Source organism: Phocoena sinus, chromosome 11 (assembly GCF_008692025.1).
Source record: "Phocoena sinus isolate mPhoSin1 chromosome 11, mPhoSin1.pri, whole genome shotgun sequence".
Lineage (NCBI taxonomy): Eukaryota > Metazoa > Chordata > Mammalia > Artiodactyla > Phocoenidae > Phocoena > Phocoena sinus.
In genome coordinates this window covers 95,410,272-95,437,510 of record NC_045773.1, presented here as the reverse complement: position 1 = coordinate 95,437,510, position 27,239 = coordinate 95,410,272, and the positions used below count along the sequence as shown (strand labels likewise).

Sequence of the window (27,239 nt, the reverse complement as noted above, 5' to 3'; positions counted from 1 at the left end):
ATGCAGGGGGTGTGGGTTCGATCCCTGGTCAGGGAGCTAAGATCCCACATGCCTTGGGGCCAAAAAACTAAAACATAAAACAGAAGCAATTTTGTAACAAATCCAATAAAGACTTTTTAAAAAATGGTCTTAAAAAAGGGCTGCCAAAAAAAAAAAAAAAAAGGGCTGCCGAGGGCCACCGGGTCGCAGTCGGGCCTCCTTTTGCAACTCAGTTCGGTCATTAAAAAAAAAAGAGAGAGAGAATCTCTTTCAGAGCCACTGCTAGCCCACCAACAAAAATGGGGGAAATTGGCCTTCCACACACTTTCACAGAGATAAAAGGAGGCTGGTTTTCCAACCAATTCTTCTCCTCTTTCTTTTGACCACTTTTCTTTCATCTGGTTTTTTCTGTGGTCATGGCTTCATTCCTTTTCTTAAATTCAGCCTCTGCCACCCTTCTTCCTTGATTTGATGGTTGTTTGAACTCTCTTTGGCTACATGAATACTCAGTTCCCTAATTAACATCTGAGAATGGTGATAACAGAGGAAAGTGTAAGCCTGGAAATGGTTTTTCCAGAACCGCTTTTGAGCCACAGTCCAGTCCAAATCAGAATAAACATCATCTCTCCTTTAACAAAATATATGTAATTACTATGACTCTGTGCTTCTCTTTGAACATAAGTCAGTCACTAATATAGCATATGTCTCAGATACAACAATGAAAAGCCCCATAGATATTTCAAGGTACCAATAATCTCTAGAATTTTCCTCACTTGTAACTTTCTGTACAAAAGAACACCTCAAAGTTTCAAACGTATCATGTCATCCACAGATTGTAAAGGCAGGGCTGCTAAAGGCTTTCTCTCTGCCTCCAATGCCCTTTGGTCCCAGCACACCTCACTCTACCCCTGAGGAGGAACTCTGGGGTCAGTCTAGGGCACAGAGAAGCTACCAGAGCAAGAGGAAAAGACTTCATTCTTCCGTGCAGCCATCTTCATTAGGTGCCTACCCCATGCCAAGTGCTGTGTGAAGTGCTGGGGATTAAACAGTAAACATATATGGGCCCTGCCCTTGCAGACCTTACAGTCTAATCAGCAAGATTTTCTATAAACAAGTAAACAGCCACATAGATACCAGTCACGATATGGGCTATAAAGGAAACAAACAGGAATCTACTCATTGGAAGGAAAGTGGAGGCACATGCTTTACATAAGGCAGTCAGGGAAGGTCATTCTGAGGTCATTTTTAAGCTGGGACCTAAGTGTAAGAGCAAAGCCAGGGAAGAGCAAAAGGAGAACATTCCAGGCAAAGGGGACACCATATGCAGAGGTCCTGGTGTGGGAAGGAGCTCTCATAGTTGCAGAAACAAAGCAGAGGCTGGAAGAGCTGTAACATAGTGTAATGGGGAGACAGGCTCCACTGGAGTCTGGAGCATTAAGCAGGGGCCAGGTTCATCAGGCCTGTAGGCCATGGGAAGGAGTTCCCATAAATGTAGTTTCCACTACACTTATTCCAAGTGTAGTGGAAAGCCACTGCAGAGCACTGGGAAGGGGGACACTATTTCCTGTGTATCGTGCTGCTGTATGGAAAAGGTTGAGAATGGAAGCAGGAAGACCAGTTTGGAGGTATTGTGTGGTTTAGATGAGAAGTGAAGGTGGACACCAGGGTGTTGGCAGTGAACAGAAAGCAAACTAGAAAGCAAACAGATTTGCTACATATTTTGGAGGTAGCATCGACGACATTAGTTCATAGATGGGATATGAGGGTGGTGGGATGGAGGGAGGTGGGAAGGTCAATGCTGGTTTCTGTCTTGAGCAGTTGGGAGGATGGTGGCTCCATTTTCTGAGATGGAGGTGCCCAGGACAGGTTTGGCAGTGAGTATAACAGGTCCACTTCTGGACATGTTGATTCAACACACCTATAGGCGTGTTGTGGCACGCCTATAGGTGTCAGGTAGGCAGTTGAGAAACAAGTCTGGAACTCAAAGGCTATCTGAGCTATAGACTCAGCACATGGATAGAATTAAACCCATGGGGATGGATGTGAGTAGTTACTGGGAAAAGAGTACTGGCAAAGAGGGTCCAGGAGAAGCCTTAAAGAGGGCACCACTTAGAGGGCAGGTAGAGGACACAGCCAGAGACTGAGGTAGGAGGAAAACTAGTCAGTCTGCTATCAATAGAACCCAAAAAAGCACAGTTTCAGGGAGCGAGAAGTGTAGTGTGCTGAACGCTACTGAGAGTAAGATGGGGGTGGAGACAGGAGCCCTGGGTTTGGCAGTTTGGGGATAGTTGGTGGCTAGAATAAGAGGAATGAGCAGAATGTATAGATAATTCCGTATGGGTCTGGGGCAATGCTCTTGGACTTTGTTCCGTTCGGAAAGGCATACCTGCTTGTTTTGCGTGTGGCGCAAATAGCACTACCTGCCCTGAAGGAAACTCCTAATCAGCCAACCCCACAAACACCAGAATAGAATAGAATAGAAGAACGGAAGGGATTGGGAAATTGGGGAAAAGAAAAGCAGTGCCTGTGTTGGCAAAGTCTCCATTTGGGGGCATTGCTGAGCTGGGGAGAGCTGAGAACTTGGTTTCCAGTTGGATCTCTCAGTGGGGGAAATCCCGGGTAACAAATAGAACTTGCATTTCACCCCTCCCCTCACTAGTAGGTCCAGTTGTTCTGTAGATCTGTGTGCAGAACTCCCATGTTGACATTAACAGGAAAGTAAATCAGACAATCCTGAGACCTTAAAACCCAACCCTGAAACTTTAATTATATACAAACGAATTCACAGCATGCACCACAATATAAAAAAGATACAAACCTTGTGCTTAATTGTTACATTGCCTAGCATGGAAGGCAGGCACTTTATGATCAAGAGCCTTTTCTTTTCTTTTGTTTTTGCGGTACACGGGCCTCTCACTGTTGTGGCCTCTCCCGTTGCGGAGCACAGGCTCCGGACGCGCAGGCCGAGCGGCCATGGCTCACGGGCCCAGCCGATCCGCGGCGTGTGGGATCTTCCCGGACCGGGGCACGAACCCACATCCCCTGCATCGGCAGGCAGACTCTCAACCACTGCGCCACCAGGGAAGCCCAAGAGCCTCTTCTTAATTGCCAGAGAACTCTATGGGCTTCCTCTCCAGGGACAGCTGCCGGGATTAGAAAGGAGAACACTGCACCAAATTCATCTATCATCACAATTTAGTATTTTTAAATAGTGGCCTGTAGAATAAGCCTTCGGGAGCAGGGCTCTTGTCCCTACTAAAGGGATGAACAAAAAGGATGATTTAATCATTAATTCCCTTTTCTTTTGCCTACCCCTTTAAAATGAGTACTTCAGAAGCTTAGCATTTTACTCTCAAATATGTTCTGACCTTCCCATCCTGCACCCCAACCCCCATCATATCACCTACTTTATTAACTGGAACAGCTCAATTAGGGGTTGGTTGCATAATTTAGAGATCTGTGCCTGCAGGAACAGTAGAAATGATTCTCGGGGGATGGTAACTTAATCCTGCAGGAAAGGCCTTTCCACCATAAGCCACTTCCCATATTCATGGGTTTGAATCTACCTCATACCAGGTCCTGTTCACATGCTTTTCTCCACACCTTAGAACAGTCTCTGACCATGGATTCGAACTCTCATCAGTTTTTTCTTTTCTGTTTATTTTTTCCTTTGCTACTGATGCATAAGTCATACACTCCATTTGTATGTGGCTATTCTAGACATTAAAACACGCATATTTAATGTGGTAACGGCTAATATAAGTCATTATTTCTAGCCCCTCCCCACCAGCAATCCAGGGGGGCTTAGCATGCCTTAATTCTAATCAGCCCTCTCTCAACTTACATTCTGTTTGCATCCAGGATTTTAATTCATTCTTTTTTAAAGTCACCATAAACTGAACACACTGCTTGCCATTGTTTTTGGTATCTCATACCTCCCTTCTGAGATCATTTTCCTTCTTCCTGAAGTACGACCTTTAGCATTTTCCATTACTGAGGGTCTGTGGGTGATAACGTCTGTTTTCATGTGTCTGAAAATGTCTTTACTTTGTCCCTGTTTCACAAGATACTTTCGGAGAGTAAATAGGTTGGCTCTTTTTTTCTTCAATACTTTGAAGCTGTTATTCCACTTCTTTTGGCTTCTTTGTTGGTATTGAGAAATCAGCTATCAGTGTAACAGTGGTTACTTTTGGGGAAATCCATTTTATTAATCTGGCTGGTTCTAGGATCTTTTTGTCTAAGGTGTCTGTGATGTCATACAAGTGACTAGATGTCTGCCCTGTGTCCTGTGTGTCTTTTTTTTTTTTTTTTTTGGCACTTCTTGACTCTGAGGATTAAATTTTCATAAATTCCAAGAAATAATCAGTGATGCTTTCTTCAGATACTGCCTGCATCTCAGTCTCTTTCTTAGCTCCTCTTCTGTTTTATTTTAACTTTGGGGAATTTCCATTATTTTCTTGTCCGTAAGTCAAATGTTTACAAATATTTTTAAAATATTTTTTTCAGTGTTTGAGGTGTCTTGTGATGTTTGTATGTTTGTTTGTTTCAGACTACTGTTAATCTCTATGGCCAGAAATGGACGGCACTTGGGACCTTGTTTCCTTTGGGTGGATAACTTTCTCCTCCTGCTAAGGGTTGTGGGCATGATTTGGAAGGATGCAGGAATTTATGGTCATTATCAGTCGGGATCCCATCAGGAACAGGGAAGCCCATTGAGGGATTCCAAGGATGAAGGTTTTAGAGGCTTTGGCAGTTATTGGAAAGGTCAAAGCAGTAAAAGTGAGGGAAACTTCTACTACAAGGGGATGGTTTGAGGGAGCTGGCTCAGAAGTGGTAAATCTCAGAAGTCTCTGCCCCCTCGCTGCCTGTAGTATAAAGCCTGTGATTCCTGGGTGCTTGTCCAGAAGTCGATGCTAACCTCGTGTCTGCACATCTGCTCTCAACTGCTGCTGGAGAAAAAGGCGTCCTCACTTTCACGTCTCATGAGAGTGCCTGTCATTGGCTGACTCTCACCTGGAACCATATGGAGAAAGGGATTCTAGGACCTTGTGTGTGATTCCAGGCTTATCCCTTGCTATGCAGAGGAGAATGGAGAAGGGGTGACGGTGATTCCAAGTTGACAACAATTTGGCATAGGTTGTTACGGATCACGGATAGCACTTTATGTTGCACACATATTATTTTAGGTGCTCCTAATAGCATCACTGAGAATTAAGAACAGTAAACACACCTATTTCAAGCAACCAATACCCAGTGTAGGTCTGTTAGCTTTTCCAAAAATCACACAGCAAGACAATGGCAGAAGTGGGACCAGAATTGAGGTTTTCTGGCACTTGTCAATTGTTTTCATGAAATCAAAAATTAACTTGTAGAAAACATCTGAGATCAATTATTTTTGCAACTGAGACACAGGGCTAAGACATTTTGCTTCCACTCGTCCCAAACCAACTCTCAGGCATCAAGCTGCAGCACTTTTCTTCCTAATAATTTATCCCGTCCAACTTTTTAGCCCAAGAAGAACCTTAACAGATGTGAAAGGACTTTTGTGAAGATAGACTATGATTCACCAGATGGTCCATTTCCTGATGACCTGTACCTGGAGATGTCTTGGACTGTCTGCACCATGCTCTAAAAGTCACCACCTCAAAAGATACCACTAAGATTGTGTCATTCCCTGTGGATATGCAGCTTAATATTCCAGTTGTCAAATATCATTCAACAAATATTTCTTAAGCACCTTTTTTTTCTAGGCTTACAATTTCTGTGATCATCATGATATTTTAATGCCACTAACTCTGACATTATTAGGTTAGCAAAGTATTTTAAAATATGTCAGAAAAAGTATGCATATTAATTAAAATGTTCCCACATATAAGGTTTAAACTGAAGTCCCTGGGTTGATCGGAGACAAAAGACTTTTATTAAATACTATTAGATAGGTAAGTATTTTAGTGTCTCTGCCAATCATTGCTACAAAAGAATATTTATCGTCAAGCATGAATTGGGTAAAAAGGGAAATATCACTATATTATTGTCTGTTAGTCATATGTACTAAGACAATAGCAAGAACAGCATTTTCAAGCAATGGCCATGCCCTCTTGCGCCCTGATCAGCAAGCTTGTTTCTAACATCAGGTTTTTATTGTTTCTCAGCATTCAGAATTAGATAGCTGATTCTTTGAGTGAACACATGGAGTGTGCACCAACATGCCTGTAGATTTTTGTATTAATGGAGATGCTCTTTAAATGGCATCTGGACCCTTTTATCAGACCACTGTTAAAAGACTGCAAGTATACACTCAGTGTAGAATCACTGAGCATAAACGCAGGATCTCCACTTTGAGCAAACCTTTTGCTCACACTCTCACAGACTCTGGCAGTTGCCCCGTCTCACATGGCTCAACATGCGTGAAGTCCCTAGAGAAAGAGCTCATTCTTGTTCCCATGTTCTCACTCTTCTTTAGCTTTGCTCTAATTATAAACTTTCAGAGAAAATAAATGAGTCTAGTGAATACATGAAGGTGATAGAAAAAGGATGAAGCTGATAAGTAAGTAAGGCTGGTGGTAGGTTGGAAGAGTTGTTGAGACTGAGGAAGCAGTTGGGAACGCAGGTACCTGTATATTAATGACTGTGCCCATCGGATTGAGAGGAATGAAGGGCAGGGCTGAGAATTCAAAACTTAGGACATAAGCATGTGAGAGCTAGGAATCCATGTGATGGGTGGATAATATGTGGGCAAGTGGAATAAAGCAGACTAGAAATCATCTACTGGCTGATAATCCAAGGACCTGGAGGTGAGAGTAAGATTAGAGGACTTGGAAAAGCTCAATTCCCAATTAGGCACAAGTGGTTGATCTGTAGGCAGAGAAGATAAAGAGACCAGGGAAAAAGATGTGGAGGCTGCTTGAGAGCCTGTCAGCAGCTCCCTGTTCAAGGACGGGACTCTGCAGCTGTCAGAGTGTCTGCCTGTGGGGTTATGAAGTAACTAGAAGCATGAAGGGGGCTTTTCTGTGCTGGCTCCCAAATCAGGAAGGGGATGTCCATTCAAATCTGTGGAGAAGGCTCTCACACACTCCACCAGGCTGCTCGTGGGCATTTTCACTTCTGCTCTGAGATCATGGGACTTTTGCCCTCTCCTACCCACTTAGATTTTATTTCTTTTGGTATTTCAGAGAGGTTTAGGATCTTCTGTTGTGAGTTTCTCCACCTTGGTTATTCTCCAGCATAAAGTCATTCTTCCTGTTGGTAGTATTACCCGTGGTTGCCATGGAAGTGGGGACTAATTACATCACACAGGAGGGGAGACCAGTTAGCGAACGCTCAAGGACACCGAATGATTTCAATTATTCAAATTCCCAGTAACTTCTTAGAAGACATGTATAGGTTTTGATCATTAAAAACCTTTGACTTTGATTTTGAAATTGGGATGTATTTACCGGATAATGGAATTGTAAAAGCAAGCTGCTCTTCAGCACACACTGGAAATTCTCAGAACTGGGATTTTTTTTTTTAAAGATGTATTTCCACCATTCTGGTTTCTGCTCTCAAGAGATGAAGAAAGCGGGCACTGTGATTGCTTGGTTCTAGTTATATAAAACCTTAAGTGGACTGGTAATCCTTTGGCAGTTCATTATCAGAATCTCCTGTGTTTACCTTAAGACTTCCTGAGGGGCAAGATGGCTTTATTGTCCTTACCCAGCTAGCTCTGCTTCCTAATCCCAGCTTAGCTTCTGACTTCACTGCTGAGCTTTAAGCATTCATTTAACCCAGTGTTTCTCCAGTGCCACTGGAGAGTCTAACCTACCTTAGATTAGGAAGTGAATGGAATGAATAGTGTTTTAAAACAAGAGGGCAACTTTTTATAACACTGTAGTGATTAAACCTGAAAAAAAATCCAAGTAAATATCAGGGTCCGATAAATGATTCTATCTTCATTCTTGCTCAGAGATTTAGAGCAATGCTCTGAGAAAGGATCTTTCCTGTGGTACGCCGTTGGCTTAACTAGGGCAGCTCTTCCCTCTCTAGAGTCGCATGACAAGTTATTTCCCAGCACCATTTTCTGGTCATTGTTGGCAGTCATCGTTTCTCTTTCTAATGTGGGCTTGGTCTAGAGTAGAAAATGGCCAGAGAAGATTTTAGAATTTAATGGTACAACAGATTTGAAGGAGGAAGAGACCGTGAATCAAAGAAGGCAGGCAGACTGTAGATGGAAGAGGGAAGGAAACAGATTCTCCTCTAGAGCTTCCAGAAGGAATGCTGCTCTGCTGACACCTTGCTTTTACCCCATAAGACCCATTTTGAACTTCTGACGTCTACAACTGTAAGATAATTTGTATTGCTTTAAGCCATTTAAGTTTGCATTAATTTGTTACAGTAGCAGCAGGAAACTAATACATACAGCACTACCAAGGCTCTCCCTTCCCCCCAGTCAGACTGCTCTTGTTGGGCTTCCCTGGTGGCGCAGTGGTTGAGAGTCCGCCTGCCGATGCAGGGGACACGGGTTCATGCCCCGGTCCGGGAAGATCCCACGTGCCGCGGAGCGGCTGGGCCCGTGAGCCATGGCCGCTGGGCCTGCGCGTCCGTCCGGAGCCTGTGCTCCGCCCGCAGGAGAGGCCACAACAGTGAGAAGTCCGCATACAGCAAAACAAACAAACAAACAAACTGCTCTTGTACAAGTCACCAGAGAGTTCATTACTGCAAATCCAATGATCATCTTACAGTGTCGTTCTTACTTGACCTCTCAGCAGCTTTTGACGTAGAAGACTTCCTCTTGAAACATTTATATACTTGACTTCCAGGAGACTAAACTGCACTGGATTTCCTCCTAACTCACTGGCATCTCCTTTTCAACCTCCTCTGTTGAATTCTCCTGTTTTTCCTCCCAAGTACTGAAAGTTGGAATGTTCTAAGGCTTAGCTCTGGGATATCTTCTCTAATCATACTTACTCCCTAGGTAATCTTATTTAACTTTAAAAACAATCTTTATAATGAAGACAGCCAAATTTATGTCACCAGTCCAGAAACCTCCCCTAGGCTTATATGTCTAGCTGCCTGTTCTGCATCTAAAGTTTGTTGTCTAATTGGCATCTCAAACATGTCCAGACAAAACAATTTCCTTCTCCACAATCCTTGCACCTCCCCTACCATCTCTATCCATACCTCCCCTGTGTCTTAAGCTAATAATCTTATCTCCCTTTTTTTTCTTGCCAGATATTCAGTAAATCCTGATGGCTCTACATTCCAGATCTATACTGAGCACAAGCACAGCATGTCTGCAGACTTAGACCAAGCCTCCAAAGGATCTCACTTACCACCCTGTGAGTGACATGGGCCGGGACACTGCTGTATCAGCAGAACATACTCTGGCTGTTGTCTTATATCATGTGGAAACAGAAGTAGATGGGAGGTGGAGTTCCCCATAGGAACCCTGACCAGGACCCTCTTCCTTTTCAGACATGGACTTTCTGGGGAATAATACTGGAGGGGCGGGGGGCTGTTTTTAACTGTGGCAAATGTTCTGCCAGAGTTCCTTCAGAACACAGCCTCTACTTACAGCAAGTTAAAAGACTGGGTGGGAGTATGTATATAGATGAAACTATAATTTAAGCTTCTTGAGGTTAGGAATCATATCTCAAATTTCTCTTGTCACGCCATGAATAATTCTTGATTTTGTATTTTTTATTTGAACTCAGCGTTAGAGCTCATCCGGGGGCCCAGTTTTCAAGTATATGTTCAGTTATGTCAGGAGATTTTAGCCTGCAGTCCATAAATGGAATTTTGAGGGTCTATGAACCTTCTAAGATTGTACACAAAATTTTATGGTTATTTGTGCTTTCCTTGGGAAAGTGTTCATAGATTTCCTCAGATTCACAAAGTGTTCTGTTTCCTAAAGGCTGAAAACCACTGAGCTATCCAGAGATATCTAGACTGTGGGTCCTCTCTGCCCAGAAGCGCTGGGGTAAAGAACCAAGGAGGCATGGGCGAGGGGTTTGTAACGTTGAGGACAAAGGGGGGCCTTTTGATGCTGATGTCCCCACAGGTGACCTTCTTTACTCATTAGGACTCACCTACCTCTACCTAGCCGCCCGACAGTTTCACACCAAGCTACGGGTGGGAGAGAAAAATCTGAGACTGGGGCCTGAATTTAGTGATGGACAACATGTGGCATACTGTGAGTGAGGAAGAAACTGGAAGGTTTAGAGCTTCCCTTGACATTTTGACTCCCCAGCAAGCCCCCAGAGAGGGCTAAAAGGCCTTCCAGGTTGTCCAATCATGACCCACATGCCTGTCACAGCCAGGCTGGGACACAAGGGGCATAGCAGCCCTCCTGTCTATGTCATTCACTTGGCAATAATAACATACCGCTGCATGACACCATCTATGTCAATGTCTTGTATTAGCATTAACTGTTATTTGTATTATTTCAACGTTGTGTGTGTAAACTAGGCTCCACCAGATTTAAGGTTGCCAGAAGTCAAAACCCTTGTCAAATGTCCATCTTGGTGTTAACCCTTATAGCTGGTACTTAATCATTATTTTATTTCAAGTGAATAAATGACAACACATTCAATAACTAGGTGGCTGGATTTGGTATTTGCTCCGATGTAAAGAGCCAAGGCCTGTCTCTTAAGAGCAGATTGTTTTGAAATCTCCATTAATATAAATGAAGCCTTTCCAGTTCTAAAGCTCTGTGATCATGGATTGAGAGTCTTACACGATCATAACTATTTATGCAGTCCTCGGTAGTTTATAAGGTACTTGTATGCACTTGCTCAATAATCGTGTACTGATCTCAAATGTAGAGGGCCTCTGGGGGGGTTCTCTGATCTCTTCGCTCTCCTTTAGGGAAACCTGAATGGTTTAGGTTGACTTCCGGAGAAATAAGTTCCCCCAGCTCCCTTCAGGTTAGGATCTGAGCGTTTCCTCAGTTACTGAGTCCTCTTCCTGCTGTTTGAATCTGTCTGTTCTGGTTCTATCTTGAGTAGTCATTTAGATAATGCCTGAGGAGTTAATGTTTTCCTGGCAAAACCTGGAGGAGTACTTTGCTATTCTTTCCCTTCTTTCTTGAAGACTGGAGAACAGCTTAGCAATAAAACAGTCCAGTTGATCTACTTTAAATAAGGCAGCCTGCCCACGGTTGATGCAGATATTACACTGATGTTACTGTTTGGTTTGAATATATAACAAGGATAGAAGAATGTCCATTAGAGATGATAGTCAGCTTTGAATGATCTACTGCAATGGCAAGTCTAGAATGAGCTAGAAGGGTTGGGTTGGGAGGAGCCCAAAGACTTGATGAATCATGAAGGTTTTAGAACTACACTGTGTCAAAGGGGAGAGTGGTATTTCTTAATCTGACAAATCCTACTCATAAAACCCAGGGCAGCAACGCAAATGGCAACAGGAAGAATATTCCAGAGCTAAGGCTAGAATAGTAAACATAAAGACTGTTGTGAAATGAAAGAACCTTCAGGAAAGTATGACTCTGGCTGTGTACAGCAATAATTCTTATATTGTGGAAGAAAAAAAGGAGCAATACAGTAAGTGATTCATTTTAAGATCAGGCCCAGCCCTACATGGAAGCAACTAGTACCAGTGACCTCCCATCCTCACTTTGGCTGCCACAGTGGTGGTTTCTGGGTATTTACTCATTTGAGTTGTCATGGAAGGACACTGTTAAAATGCAGAAAGTGTCAACAAATTAACCCAGTAACAGCCATTTCCATATTCTTTTATACTAGTATTTAAAAAGTCAACAGAGAGCATTCCTTGAGGTAATAGACCAGGAGTATTTGATAGTGAGGACAGAAAATGTCCAGAGTAAGGGACACAGTTTGGGGAAGAGGGATGAGATGCAGTCACGAGCACACTGGATTTGGAGCACACACCATAAGGAAGCATGGACGTTTGGGGATGACCCCGTTAGGAGCACCCAATGCTGGTTTTGCTGATGCCAACATTTTCACTAGAAATGGCTCTGTTGGCAGTTTCTCCAATTAAATTAACAGAATCACAGAAGAGTCTGTGTCTGACCCAAGGCAGGTTGCCTCTTCTTTTCTCTTTTTCACTGTCATTCCACATTTTTGGACCCTAGCCCCTTCTCTCTAAGGGATTCAGGTTACTTGATTGACCAAAAGGCAGAGAGCAGGGTCAAAAGAAACCCCCAGGTTGTGAAGGCACACGAATATTTTATGTTCTCTGTTGTATATTATCTGCCTTGCTAATTAACTGATAGATATGACATACATTATCAAGCTGTCTGCTTCCAAAATTACCAAAAATCCATATGGCTGTTTAGCAAGGTCACAAATGCTGGGCATCACCATCACAACTATTTGGAAGAAATCTAATCTTACTTCCATGTGGAAAATGGTACCCCAAAGAGGTAGGAAGCTTGTAATAGTTGTAGGAAAACTACTAGCTGAGCTAACAAAACCTTGAAAAGGTATTTGATATATGTGTTTGGCTCCAAATAAAAGACACTTTCAATACTCTGCCTTTTTATTTTAGTAACATCCAGCTCAGTCAGTTGTCCCAAATCGCTTCATTTTCTTAAGTAGAGTTTTGGCTTATTAGCATACAGATGGGGATTTTGGATTTTTTTAAGTGAGAATTCTCACTTTGCTTTGTTAATCAAGCAAAGTGACATCCTTTTTGATTGCCTGGTGAATTATGAAACTAGGCTGAACCACAAGTTCTGCACTTACTATAGTACAAGGCAAGGAAGAGTGAATTATGAGCTCAATGGCCCCAGGCAAATCACTTAACCTTTTTGAGTTTTTATTTTTTTAATTTGGAAAAATTCAGGATTGTAATTGTTATCTAAAGACGCGCAGGCTCAGTGGCCATGGCTCACGGGCCCAGCCGCTCCGCGGCATGTGGGATCTTCCCAGACCGGGGCACGAACCTGCGTCCCCTGCATCGGCAGGCGGATCCTCAACCATTGCGCCACCAGGGAAGCCCCCCTGCCCCCCGGTTTTTAAATGTCATTGGCTTCACAGACTCTCAGGCCTCCTTCTGAATTCCTGACTAATGTGGAAATACATTTGTAAATATTGAGAAGCGGAGCAAGTACTTTGATTACTCTGTGCGTGTGGTGCTGATGACTCAGACCTCCTTCATCCAAGGCCTGGACAGTCCTGCTCCAGCTCTGCTTGTCCAGGCCACTGTTACTGGTATTCAGATACAGTGCCCTGAATAACTCAGAACAGGTTCTGGTTACTCTTCAGCCCCTCAAAAATAAATACATGAATAAAAACCCAAATGGGAAACAGAAATGTGTAAATCATCTGTGATAAATAGTTGTGATCAAGTGTTAGCTAAGAAGCTGCTTCTGAGCCGTGAGTTATTCTTTGGACATTTGGGTGGATTTTTTTGAGGTATAATTGACATGTATAGCATATTAGTTTCAGGTGTACAACATAATGATTTGATATTTGTATGTATTGCAAAATGTTCACCACCACAAGTCTAGTTAACATCCAGGGTGGATTATTTTTAAAGCTTGCTTGATTCCATTCCTAGATAGGAATTCATTACATGTTATTTGCTGAAGTTACTTCTCTTTCAGGACTGCAGGCTCCAAGAGTTTGCTTGCCCTTATGGTTTCATGTCTTTTCAATAACTTCATAAGCAACTTGGCGAAGAGTCTTGCCTGGACATCCCATCTGCTCTCTGTATCTCCAGTTACAGCACCGCTTTTTGTTCATTTCGTATTCTCAAAGTGTTCTTTAAATAAATAGCGACGGGATGAAGAGGGAGGAGTGAATGGGATTTTGGGGGTTGAGGAGCAGTTTGGAAACATAAATAAGGCACTTGGAGTTCTCAGAACAGAGGCTATTGCCGTTCTGTATTCACTAAATTTTCCTTTCACTCACCATTGCATGATTCAACCACACTGGAAAGATACCATCTAGGGCCTTAGGGTAAACGAGTTCTCGATCATAGAGGAAGAGGATCCAGAATGACAAAAATACAAACTGGAAAATAGAACACAAAAATAGTATCATTAGATTTATTTTCAATGAGTGCTTCCTAAGATAATCAAGGAAACGTAGCAAAATAAAAACAGATACCAGTTTTAAAGATACATTCCTATATATACATAATGAAATACTAAATGAAAGAAAAAATTATTTATTGTAGAATTACAATACCCAGTCTCTGGGGATTTTAGAGAGTTAGGGATCAATTATTTGTCATTGTGGCAGGCAGAGAGGATGTAGATAAATAGGATTCGCAGACCATTTCATTTTAACCAATGACTTCTCTCTTCTCTGAGCTCTACCAGGAGTGCTGAGAGCAGCCACATGGAATGGCTTGAGTCTTCCACTTGCGTTGCCCACTCTCTAAATAGGCATGGCAAGGGGAAGCAGGAAGGCTGGGGCGAGGATAGGTGACAAGCTCCCAGGGTAGTTCACAAGCTAGTTAACGGAGAGTTGGATCTCCTTATTGCTCAGAACTTTGGATTGATCCCCATCCTCTTGTACCCCTTGGCTATCTTTTCAAAGTGTCTGTCTTCCATGCTACAAAATCAATGGAGAGATGGGAAAAAATAACTATTAATCTTCTAGTGATCTTCTTAAATTCCAAAGGCTCAATTTCTAAGTCTTAAAAAATGAATAAACTCCATTGATACAAAAAAAACTTAGCCTCTTTAGAAGATTTTTGGGGGTGGAGGAGGAGGTGTCCTACAAAGTAAAACTGGAATGCCAGTACTCACTCTGTTATCTGAGAGCTCATTATTAGTGTTTGGAGAGTTTCATTTTGGATTTAAGTTTGAGGTCTCAATACTATAGGAAGTGGAATGATGACGGGTAGAAAGAGGTAATCATTTCTAATTATAGGCCCTGCTGGGCAGCCTGTGTGCCTGGTCTCAGTTTGTTTCCATTCTAACTAATGAATGAAAACATGCGCAGTGTTGTAGAAATGTGGACAGTATCAGCAACAAGCCGACTGTCCCTTGCATATATATGTCTTGCTTCTTCCCAATGTCCATTCATTCAACAAAATGCGTGAGTCACCCACCATGTGTCCCACACCAGGTATTTCAAACAGCCTCTCTCTCCTCCATTTCAAAGTGTCAACTTTGAAAGTTTTCATACCTTTTTTTTTTAATGGTTTCCACTTGCAGAAGTAACAAATGCTTATTGCAGCAAGTGAAACAAGATGTATGAAAGGGAAATTAGTCATCTGCCTCCTCAGCAGCCTCCATTCCCATCACCCTGATGGAACCAAGGTTATCGCAGTTGTATTTTGGTTAAGAAAGTCCTTCAGACTTCCCTGTTAGACAGTAATAAGGATCTTGTAGCAAACGTTCACAAAGGTACAAAAGCTAATGATAAATCTTGTCAGTTAATGTGCCTTATTTCCCGAAGACACTGGGCGGTGCTATGCAGTCCTCAGACCATTTATGCAAATGCAGTTGCCCTGGATTATAATAATGGGCTCCTTGCTGCCCAGGAGAAGTGTCAGTCCATATGACATGTGTAGTATATTACCTGCACATCTTTGTAAACTTACTGCAGATATCGGAAAAGCCAGTGTGGTGAAAAGCAGGTCTCTGAAGGCTGTTATGAACTTAATGTCTTTTTTCCCTTTAGCTCTTTTCAGCACATCTTCCAGACAGGCCACCCCGTAGAAAAGGGCCTGCAAGAACTAAATTCTTCACAACAAATGAGGACCTTTTCATTTCCTTTAATTAATACATTCTTCACTGACATGAAGCACCATCCCTCTGGGAGCAGTGTTGACTTGAGAAGGAGGGGCTGCTGGCTGTTGGGAGCCAATTCGAAGGTTGGTCTTGCAACTTGCTGGGCCCTGACCTTGATCACTAAAACCGATTGTGTAAAGTTGTTTAGGGGATAATAATGTGTACAGTATTTAGCATAATGGACTTGAGCTAAAATGGAAACAGAATAGAGTCAGCTTAAAAGGAGAATGTAATGAGATAGATACCTTGACTGCACAGAGGTGGGAAAAACCAGATAAACAGCACAAGGGCAGAGCACCAGACACAATGGTAGATATATTCTGGCCTCTTCCTAGGAAGAAAAAATATTTTAAATGCCTAGTGTTGCAATCTCATTAGAGAAGCCAGAATCAGCGTCAAGAGCCCCATGAAGGAGCTCTGTGCTCTCCTGAGGGAAACCCACAACATGGCACCTTGCCTTTCTGAGGGAGAAGCCAGAGGAGAAGGCCTCTGAAGACCTCACAGAGACAGTCTGTGTGAGGGAGTGATTTAAATCCACAGGGCTATACAGCAAACCGTGGCTTCGGGTGCATCTCTAGGTACCTGAGGGCCTTGAAGGTGAAAAAGAAGCAGGGCCTTTTTCAAGGACACAAGATCACAATCAGAACAGACTTTGTCCATTCTTACAGTGTTCCACAAACCCACGGCTTCTAATTTAAGGGTCACAATAGTACAGAGTTGGAGTTGGTTTTGAATTACTGCTTCAGAATCAATCCTGTTCCTTGAAAGCTCTGACTGGTACAAAAGGAACAGCCTGGACTCCGCTGTGAGTCTGAGTCAGACAAGTTCTGGAACCTGGGCCTCTGGACTAATGATCAACCAAGTCGGCTTTTGGGGAACAAGCTCTGAGCTCTGAACCCTAGGAAACCTCTCGCAGAGTTGGCCTCCTGCCACTCCTCAGGCTGAAGGGTGGGCAGGAGAGGACACAGAGGTGGATTAGGCCAGCGATGTCCCCACGGGGGTCCTCAGACCAGCAGTACCAGCATCACCCCAAAGCTTGTTAGAAATGCAGGACCTCAGCCCCACCCCAGACTATGGAATCAGAATCTCTGGGAATGGGACCCAGGAATTTGTCTTTCAATAAACTCCCAGGTGCTCTGTGTATATGCTAAAGTTCTAGAACCACTGGATTAGACATAAATTTATCACTTAAAAATCTTACTGACTACTCAAAACTATAATAGCTGACTTTTTTTTTTGTAATAGCTGGATTTTATTGATTTCTTGTTATGTGCTGGCCACTGATCTAAGCTTTTTATTTCTTATAACAACCTTATGAGGTAAGTCCTGTTTTTCCTTCCCCATTTCCCATTTTACAGATGAGGAAACTGAGGCACAGAGAGATAAATAAACTTGTCTAAAGTCTAATGGTTGATAAATATCAAGGCCAGGATTTGAAACCCAAAGTCTGCTTCTTGAGCCAGACTTTAAAAAAACCACACACACCATGTGATGCGTCAGGTTTCTAAGAATAAGGATAAAGCACTGTGGGAGTTCAGAAAAAGAGACCATTATCTCCAGGTGGGAGAATTAAAAATGACTTCAAAAAATACCGATGCCTGATTCTCACTCCCAAAGATTCTAATTTAATGAGTCTGGGGGTGCAGCCTAGGCTTCAGGATCTTAAAACATTCTCCCAGGTGATTGTAATCAGGGCAGCCAAGGTTGAGAACCACTTGCCTAGAGGAACTTCCATTTGGAAATGCAGACCTGGTAGCCTCCAGGGAGGCGGGGCTGCGGAGATGAGCCCACATGGTGGGATGAGGTTTCTGAAGAGAGGACAAAGGGAAGAGGAGAGAAGTGGGAAGCAAATGCTGAGGAAATGCCCTCCTCTAAGGGACAGAAGGGCTAAGGGGGAAGCAAAGTAGCAAAGAATGATCAGATGGTAGAAAATGAGGAATGTGCAAGAACCCCATGGCCCTGAGGGAGGAGGAAGCTTCAAGCCAGAAGGGGCCATTCCAGGGAGGGTGGGCTACAGTTTTAAATGCCATGAAGAGGCTGCCACCCCAATACTCGTCATTTACTTTTGCCGTTGAGCCCTGAGCGCTGCAGAATTGGAGTGCAGTCTTTGCACTGAATGCTAGGAGAAGTCTCCTTCTCTCCCCTTCTTCCCCAGCAGCTCTCAGCTCACCCCTGAGGCCATAGCAGGCAGCTGCTGGAGTTAGGAAGGGCAGATGAGGGGCCTGGGCCCCGGTGAGGAGGCCTGCACCGTTCTATCAACACAGCAATTAATCCACACAGCAATTAATCTCCCACTGAGTGCTGAGTGCCTGCCAGGTTTTCCCTCCTTGGGGAGAGGCCGCCTCCACCCAGCATGTGAAGTCCATGTGACCACTTTCCTTAGTGAGAACTTCCTAGCGTCAGCGTGAGTCAAGCTCGTCCTGACTTTCTCTTGCCTTTCCCAGTCGCAGAATGTGGAAATTGGACTGGGGAAAGAACACATTACTCAGAGCCTCTGTGGCTTCTCCTTCACCGATAAAAATTTGCTCCACACCACAAACTTGCCAATCACTTCTCCCCCTCTGCCCTCAGCTCACACGTTATTTCACAGGCATATGTCACTTTGGAGAGATGCCAGCTGTGTGCGTGAGGCAGCCTTGTCTCCATTGATCTTAATCCACGTTGATGTGCCATCATCTGTATCAACAAGGAATATTTATGAGCCCCTACATAGGAGCCCAGGGGGGAGGCGCTAGGGTGTTGCCAAAAGAAATAAATAGGCAAGAACTAGGGCATAGAGGATCCACACAGCAGAGCTGGAGAGCAAGGAGAGGGAGGTGGCATCGGCTTACTCAATGGGGAGGCCTCCTGCAGGGCCTCAAGGGCAGGTTTGCATCGGCTCACAAAACCAGACACTGGTCTGCTCATTCCCTAAGGACAGTACACTGGGATGTTTATAAGACACTCACAGAAGGAATAGTCAAGGGGGAAAATGGCAGTTGTTAGGGACTGAATTGTATGCCCCCCAAATTCATATTTGAAGTTATAACCCTCAGTACCTCAGGAAGTGGCTGTATTTGGAGACAGGATCTTTAAAGAGGTGATTAGGTTAAAATGAGGACAGGAGGGTAGGCCCTAATCCAGTAGGACTGGTGTCCTTAGAAGAAGAGGAGATTAGGACCCAGACCCACACAGAGGGTAGACCACGTGAAGACACAGGGAGAAGGCAGCCATGCACAAGCCAAGGAGAGAGGCTTGTAGAAACCAACCCTGCTAACACCACCTTGATCTTGGACTGCTGGCCTCTAGAACTCTGAGGAAGTTTCTGTCGTGTAAGCTCCCCAGTCTGTGGTACGTTTTTATGGCAGCCCCAGCAAACTAATAGAGTAGCATTGAAAGAAGATAGCAACAACTGGCCTTCTTTTACGACTCTTACAGCAAAATTACTGTTGTTTACATTTCTCAACTATTTGGGCTGCTCAGAAAAGCAGAGTTAACGGTATCTTCTTGGTCAGGGTTTACTTCAGAGTGGCTGCTGTCTGATTTAATTTTTTTCTACCAGTTCTTCCCTAATTCCGTCTGTCCTTTCTTCTGAAATACTGCTGATCTAAGATTGTTAGCTGTCTTCCATTTTTGTTGCTAGCTGACAAACTTACCACCTGGGAGAGCTTAATTTACATTTTTTTAATAACTAGTGCAACTTGAGAAACCATAGCTAAAGGATGTTTCGTTTTTACGTTCATATGTCTTCACAAAATTCACAACAATCTTGAAAACAGAAGCTTAACCTTTCTAAGTCGTCAAGTTTATTTTCCTTGCTCTAAGCCAGAATCCTCTTAAACTATCCCAGGAAATGAGAATTTCTTCATTTAAAAATAATTCCAGAGAGGGAGATTCCACAAGTTTCCTGAGCAAGACATTACAACTCTGATTGAATGAGTCAAGTAATCTGACGCCCAGCTCAGCCCTCTGTGCCTGACTCAGACAGGCCGGGACTTTCTCAGGTCTCGCCTTCAGAGTGATGCAACACTTGCAGTGGAGATTAATTCAGAATAAAACAGCAAATGGGGACTCATTGTGATGTGCATTTTATATAACTGTGGTGGTAAAGGTGGTGGCATCTGGGACAGGTAGAGGAAGTCTTTGTCAAATATATCTGTATTATATGTAATATTATATTTCAGACATTATTCATGTGCATTGAGCTTATGAAACAGATGAAGGAATGAGATCAAGAAAATGGGAGAAGAACTGATACGAAGAACACAAGAAAATAAAGAGAAGGAACTAAGAACATTGAGGGACAGGTTGGAAGGAAGATTTGTAAGAATGCTTAGCCAGTGTTGTATAGCTGATAACAGCTGGCTTCAGTGTAGCAGTAGGATGGCCGTGGGGTAGGCTGTCTTACAGGTGGGATGGGGTTCTCTAGAAAGTGGCTCTTACCAGTTAAGAGTTATGTTCTGATCATTTATTCATGCAGCCAACATTCACAGAACGTCTCTTAGGTGCCAGAAGTTAGGCATAATACAGACCAGGGCAGGTTCTACGTTAGTATGTCTTTATTAGGAAGAAGAAGAGGCGGCAGAAGAGGAGGAACCTTTTCAGTACATTTACCATTTTACATTTTGTAGGCCAGGTTCCTTGGGAAACAGAATCTGAGATGCTGAGATCTGCCTGAAGGGTGTTCATGGAGGAGTGCTCTCAGAACATCCATGAGAAGAGGGAGGGAGAAGGACTGAGCACCAGGAAAACCGGAAGGGCAGTACAGTTGCATGGAATCAGCTAATCCCCGAAGGAGCCCTGGAGTTGAGCTGTCCCTTCAGAGTTGTCCTGGAGCCCAGCCTTTGTAGCCCAGGTCAACCAGTCTTTGCACGCAGCAACCTCAGGGAGGTCTTAAGCCTTGGTCCAGGTAGCTCCCTTCTGCTGAGGACAGTTGTGGGATGAGAGCTCAGCTATGAGTCATCAGCAGCCAGCACCCCTTCTCCCAGGAGCTGGGGAATGAGTACCTTGATGCTGGGGAGGTAGGGGAATCTGTGTGCCACACCACAGATCCACTACGTATGAGGCACAGAGAAGTTAGGTAACTCACTCAAGAGCACACGGCAAGTGAGTGGCACCCAGGCAGTCTGGCTCCAGAAGCTAGGCCTTCAATCACTAATCTTTATACTGTGCACAAAGAACCTACCAAAATGCTGTCATGGTTACTCAGTAAACCACAGCTGTTTTATTTTGGGTGCTGGTGGTGACTCCTCCCTTCTCTCAGCCCTCATTCTTTCATCTATCTGAGAGGTAAAAACAGTGATCTTAAGCATTTTTGTGGAATAGACAGTTAAGTGTATTTCTGAGTCTGCTGAGCTTAAGAGTTCCACAGATGAATATATTAACCCAATGATGGAAATTAAAGGTTGGCCCCAAGTATCGCAGTGGGTTCTATATACTATAAATGGATCCCTGTCTTCTCACTGTTCATGGGCTACCTTGGAGTTTGAACGATGGAACGTCCCCAGGGATCTCTCAAGGATCTCTCTTCCCCTGGCCCTGCTTTGCCATCCCTGAGGACCTATGTAATGAAGTGGCTGTTGTCATCTTGAGAGCTTGACGATAATGAGGTCAGAGCTGCCTGCGGCTTGGGCAACTTTATATGAAGAGGGGAGGGAAACGTCATGCCTCTGTTGGTGAAGTGGGGGGAGGGAAACGGGGAGGGGCCCGCCCAGAATCTCCCCTGGAGATCCCAGTTATGAGGCACCACCTCTAACCATGTTTCAGAAGGAAGTTTATTTTTAAAAAGAGAAAAACCCAGCAAACTGTTACGAATTCTGCAAGCCGATTTCAATTGTAGCTGAAAAATCCCTCTATCCCCTCTCCCAGCTTGCATTCCCTGGGGTCAGGGACAGTCCCTGGGTGGAAGTGGAGTGGATGGAGAGGAGGGAACACAACACTGTGGAAGACCCAGGCACTGGAAGCCTGAGCCAACGTGAGCACCCGAGGATGTCCACAGCACTGCCTTGTCCCCATGCCCAGCTCCTGGGGGCTACCGCATTCAGCAGGATTCATTGCCCTCTGCCTGAGCTTGCAGACTCTAGCTCTAGGGCTTCCCCAGTGCCTGAGGGCATCCACCTAGGCAACTATTATATAGGGAAAGCGTTGACTCCACAGTGGTCCTCCTCTAGCTGGGAAGCTGAAGTGTGAGGCCTGTGGAGGGAAGTACTTGAGCAGTGAGGCAGTTGGGTGACCCTTGCCTGAATCCATGACCCACTACCCATGGTGCTCAGTGAGGGGACTGATGTTACCCCAAAATTACCCTCCCCTCTGCACCATCCCTTCTGTACTCAAAGATGAGATGGCTAGAAGCTCACCAGCACTCTCCTATCTCCTCATTCCGTTTTCCACTTCTTACACCATTCTGAGTGCTTCCCTCATGTCCTTTGTCCCTTACGGTCACTCTGTGGTTATGCACTATTTGACAGATTTGGAAATAGAAGACAAAGAAATACCCAGACCAGGGTCAGTAGGAGGTGGAACTGAGGAACCATCCCAGATAGCTCATGATCCTAGAGCTCCTGCTTATACCCACTAAGCTATACTGCCTTCCCTCCCAACAGGGAATTGGCTGCCTCTTCCCTGGGGTCAGTTTACTCCCTCATTAGACAGACATCACATCTCTCCTCTTCTTCCTTTACTCTCCTTAGGCACTAGGCAGGAATTGGTCACCATTCCTCAGTGGCACCCCCACTAACTCACCTCATGCCCCAGGCATCAATCCTTTGAAGCCCCTGGGGTAGCTTCAGGAGGAAATGGGGCCCACTTAGAATGCTGACTTGCATTAAGTTGGACTTTGTTCTTAGGGGCCATGACGGATATTCAGCCAACTAGAAATGAAAGCTGTTTAAAGGGGTGGGATGTAAATTTCCTGGAAAGCAGGATGGGGTACTGACTTCAATATGTTTACATAAAATAAATTTAAGAGTGTTATAGCAAGTTATGAGACCTCTGTGACTTTATAAACGCAACCATTAACTAATTATTCGTTAGTTAACACTAATTAATCATTAGGAAACACAACCATTAATCAGCCCACAAGACCTCAAGAGCTAGAAATTTTAAGGCACAGTATTTCACGTGATGTCACATATTTGAAGTCTGACCTTAAACCGATCCTCTAAAACACATTCAACCCATCTTCACCAGTTGGAAAACGGTGCATTAAGTCACAATTTCAGGATGACACCTAACAGCAGAAAGGAAACAGCCATAGGGAAGCCCCTCTCTGCCCATTTCAAGGGCCAGAAGATGTCAGAAGAGACCGTACTGCTCAGGAATACGGAAGAGTGAGGTCAAGTCCAGTCAACATACCAAGGCTCCCAGCTCTTATTATGGGGTAATCTGCGCCAGCCACTGTGGCAAGTACAACATAGAATCGTAGAACGTCCGGGCTGGCAAAGACTTAGGAGACAAAACTCCTGTTTGGGAGCCACTGACAATTTGATTGAAATGTTGAGAACCACATGTGGGTGAAAATGAGAAAACAATACTATACATAAATAAGCGGAGACTGAGAGAAGCCGTAAAAATTCAGGGAAAGGAAAAAACGAATTTGGGCTAGAGTTGCTCAGCAGAGATTTTAAGGAGAATGTGGGATTTCAGGTGGTCTGTGAAAGCAGCAAGGTGGTGTAGAAGCAGGTAGGCCTTTCATTCAAGGATAGTGTGAATATGGGTAGAACAGTGACAGCAAAAGCCTAGGGACCAACACTGGAGAAGACACAGGCCTTCCTGGAGAATAGACCAACCTTCCTAGGGAGGCGAGCGCCCGACGGCCAAGTAGGCAGGTGAGCTCTTAAATCAGGAGTTTAGATTGGTCCTGTAAGGTAAGAGGGAGCCCCTGTGGTTTCTTGAGTAGCTGACCACACTTCTCAAGCAGGCTTATGATGTTTGAAGCAAAACAAAACCCCAAACAGTTCTTTGGGAAGATTAATCTGAAATCTGAGTGATGGATGGACTGATAATGGGAGGACAGTGAAGAGGTGATCTGGTTATCTAGGTACCAACTAATAAACACCTACAATGAGAGGGGCAGTACGATTGGGGAAGAAGGGATGAACCTAGCAAGAGGGAAGACATAGGATTTGGTGGCTGATTAGTCAGGGAATTAACACTAGGAAATAAGTGTCCTGGACAGATGAGTGTCTTTTTCCATTCTTGGAAATATGGTGCCTCTGGGACATGTAACCGAGCTATAATTAAGAAGCCAGGGAGATGGGTTTTGGGAGTCAGTGATGAATCTGCTCTTAGACATGCTAAGAATACTAGAATTTGGATTTGATTAGATCATCCATACTAGATGATCTAATACTAGAATTTGGATTTGATTAGATCATCCATACTAGAACCATACTAGAATTTGGATTTGATTAGATCATCAATCCTGGCTGATGCTGCTCTCTTTACCTTGACTGTTCTTAATGTGAAGCTAATAGATACATAAAGCTGAGACTTTTACTGTATGATTCTAATTCCACAAAATCATTTTTTGTTATTTTCTATTTACTTGTTTTCTCATAAAACTCTATGATTGAAACAAGCCATCACCTTGGTATTCTTCAGGCACCGTAGAACTGTATTCAGGGCTCAAATCTCAAAATCAGAAGCCAGCAAGTTATCAGAGAGGAGGAAGCTGAACTTCCAGGCTTCTTTGATTTGAACCGTCTGAATTTCCTCTCCTTAGCATTACAGAGAGTCATCTTCTTTTTTTTTTTTTTTTTTTTTTTTACCATGCATTACCTCTGCCTAGGATTATAATGCCAAAGAATTGGAATATTTTGTCTAGTTTCTGAAATCAGATGTTTATATGGTACCCTACATTTAGGTTAAAAATCTCAAAGCTTTAACTAGCATCCGCAAAGGCTGCAGCATGTTTAGCTTTTAACTCTAAAAATAATTTTACATATTTCCAAAACATTTTTTAAAAACCTATTTTTCTCCCATTCATTCACACTTCACTTCATTCATCAGATTGTGGTCAGCTGGGCTAGGGAGACAAGAAAGGATCAAGTGATGTGATTGGTTTGTAAATAGTTGAAAATGTGTATTGGCCATTTGGTTGGGTGATTTGTCCTTTAAGATGGAGCCTGAGCCTATAAAAAATTGAAGTGGGATCCGAACATGGCAAGATGTATTTGCTTTTCTTAGATAAATCTGTTAGTCTGTGTGTGCTGTAAAAGGGCATTATTCCTCCACTGGAAATTGCACTTCCCACGCAACATGCACCACTCTGCCTTCCCTCACAGACTTCCCAAGCAAAGTTCAAAATTCCTCCTGCATATGTAGTCAGTCCCATGGTGAAACCATTAGTTTAGTTCCCCATTTGGGCTCATCTGAGAAGAACTTCAAGACAAGATTCTTTTCAAAAGAGCATTTAACAATTAGCACAAAAGGTAGCTATGGATAACTCCCAAATGGGGTTTCTCAGAGCAAATTGTCAAGTAAAAGAGAATGCCAAAACTCACAAACAAACAGTGAAGAAGAAAGACAAATATTGGAATTTTGTACTTGATAAAATCCAAAGGTGTTATGTGTAGAGGCACTGATATTACAGACAAATAGCTTGCTTCCTGATACAGCCGAATGGACTTACCAGGTTAAGGAATGTTAAGTACTTCCATTGTCCACCATTTAGAAAGACTTTGGATTTCCGCCGATCCTCTCCTTGTTGTGAGATATAACAATTGAGGAAAATATACCAGCTCAAAACAAAAAAGTGGTATATGCACGTAGAAGTCCTCGTCATGGCTAGCTCTGACCAGGGAACTGTAACGGTCTCAAAGTAGCTTCCCTCTGGCGTACTTCCGCAGGTCACAGCGGAAGTCCTGTGGCAGGCCAGGCTGGAGAAGGAGAACTGTGTAACACGCCCCTCTGAGATTGAGAGTTCCAACATGGCTGAATTTTGCTTCTCTCATAGGCTCCTTTCCTGATAAACGTGGGAGACAGGATTATTGCTGATTTTCAGATGCCTTCATTTAGATAATAGCAGGTAATCCGCAAATTTGCATATGTTTCAGTATTTAGGCTTCGAAGAGGGCAGGGAGCAATGTAAGAAGTGCACTTTGCACTGTTTGACTGGGTCGGGGCATGATTAAATGACCTTATCGTTAAGTACCAGAGAACTCTAATGAAAACACCTACCGTCATGGTCGTATTTTCTTTTCTTGAGGGCAGAATAAGGAAGTTGCCATAATATATCTTGAGAGAATGAGAAGCAGGTTGACAGACCAGGAGGGAGAGATTGTGGGCGTGTTTATTGCATGGAGGGAAGTAAATATTTAGAAAGGGGAAGGGTGTTATAATCTTGCTCCTAAGGTCTCTGAGGCCCTATAAAATCTGAAACAACCTTTGATCCTCTAGGGAGCAGCCCCAGCGTTTTAGTTAGTTGTTTCCCCCCCACACCCCCACCCCCTGCAGTTTTTTATCTATACTCTAGAGAACCAAGAGTTACTGAGAGCTGTCCCAGACGCTCCATTTAAACAGGCATTTCTGTTCCCTTGGAGGGAAGAAGCATAGCAAGTGGTCTGTGGCCAAAGAATCAGGAAGAGGTGTGTGGTCACTACCCCAATATACCTGAGTTCAGACATTGCTGAGAGAGAATGAGGGTCTCTGCATTGCCTTGGAGAGGACAAGAGTATGCTTAGGCTGGGCAAAGTTTTCAGAACCGGGCCCTGCCTCAGGCTCGACAGAAGGGACCTTGTGACATCACCAGCTTGTTTCCCTGGGCAACTGACTCAGAGGGTTTTGAGCAGATCCCCAAGGGAAATGCTCCTGATGCAGTTATGTAAGTCTGTAGGTGGTGCTGTTCAGTGATTTAATCAGGGTTTACAAGTACTGGGAGAAAGAACTGCAGGCTACACATGGAGTACAAAACAAAAACAAACCTACCTCCTAAGTCACTGGATCCCAAACATCAGGAACTGTAAACGGGGGTAGAGCAAGCCTGAGCCAACAATATAGGGTCTGCATTGTAACCATTCCCAAAGGATGGTCTGGGAAATGAGAGACGGAAAATGCTGTACACAACTCCAGGGCCTAAGTTAAAATGGTAAATAACAATAGCGGCTAATACTTTTACAGTACTTACTATGAGGCAGGCATTGTTCCAGATGCTTTGCGCATATGAACTCAGTTAACACTCTAAACACTACTAGAAGTAAGTACTATTGTAATCCTCATTTTCAGATGAGGAAATTGAAGCCCAAGCTGGATGCATTCAAAAGCTGGTAAGAGGCAGGCAGAGCTGCAGGCTGCACTCATAACCAGTGTGCCTGGCCACAAAGAAACACACCCTCAGACTCCCTTTGCAATGTTTCTCCACTCCCTGCTGAGCCCCTTTTATTTCTCTACCTCTCCCATCAGAAAATTCTCTCCGGAAAGGATCAGATATGTTTTAAAACTTGGTGCACATATGAGGTACTGTGCTATATGTCTCCCAGGGTGTTTTCATGGTAAGCATCATTATAGATTTAGGGATTTTTATCCCTTTATACAGAATCCCAAGCATAGGTCTGCAGATGGGTAAAGAATT

At 43.7% G+C, this 27,239-nt stretch overlaps 1 protein-coding gene across 1 annotated transcript in view; it reads right to left on the bottom strand.

Annotated features, from left to right (window-relative positions):
• Positions 1–25,881, bottom strand: part of ADTRP (androgen dependent TFPI regulating protein) — a 69,919-nt gene extending 44,038 nt beyond the window's left edge. Inside the window, exons 1-4 of the mRNA XM_032648725.1 lie at positions 25,850–25,881; positions 25,302–25,634; positions 15,502–15,636; positions 13,857–13,958 (exon numbers count right to left, since the gene is read on the bottom strand). Coding sequence (XP_032504616.1) covers positions 13,857–13,958; positions 15,502–15,636; positions 25,302–25,601 — 537 coding nt within the window. The 5' untranslated portion in view covers positions 25,602–25,634; positions 25,850–25,881. The remainder of the gene's footprint in view (positions 1–13,856; positions 13,959–15,501; positions 15,637–25,301; positions 25,635–25,849) is intronic.
• Positions 25,882–27,239: the final 1,358 nt, after the last annotated feature.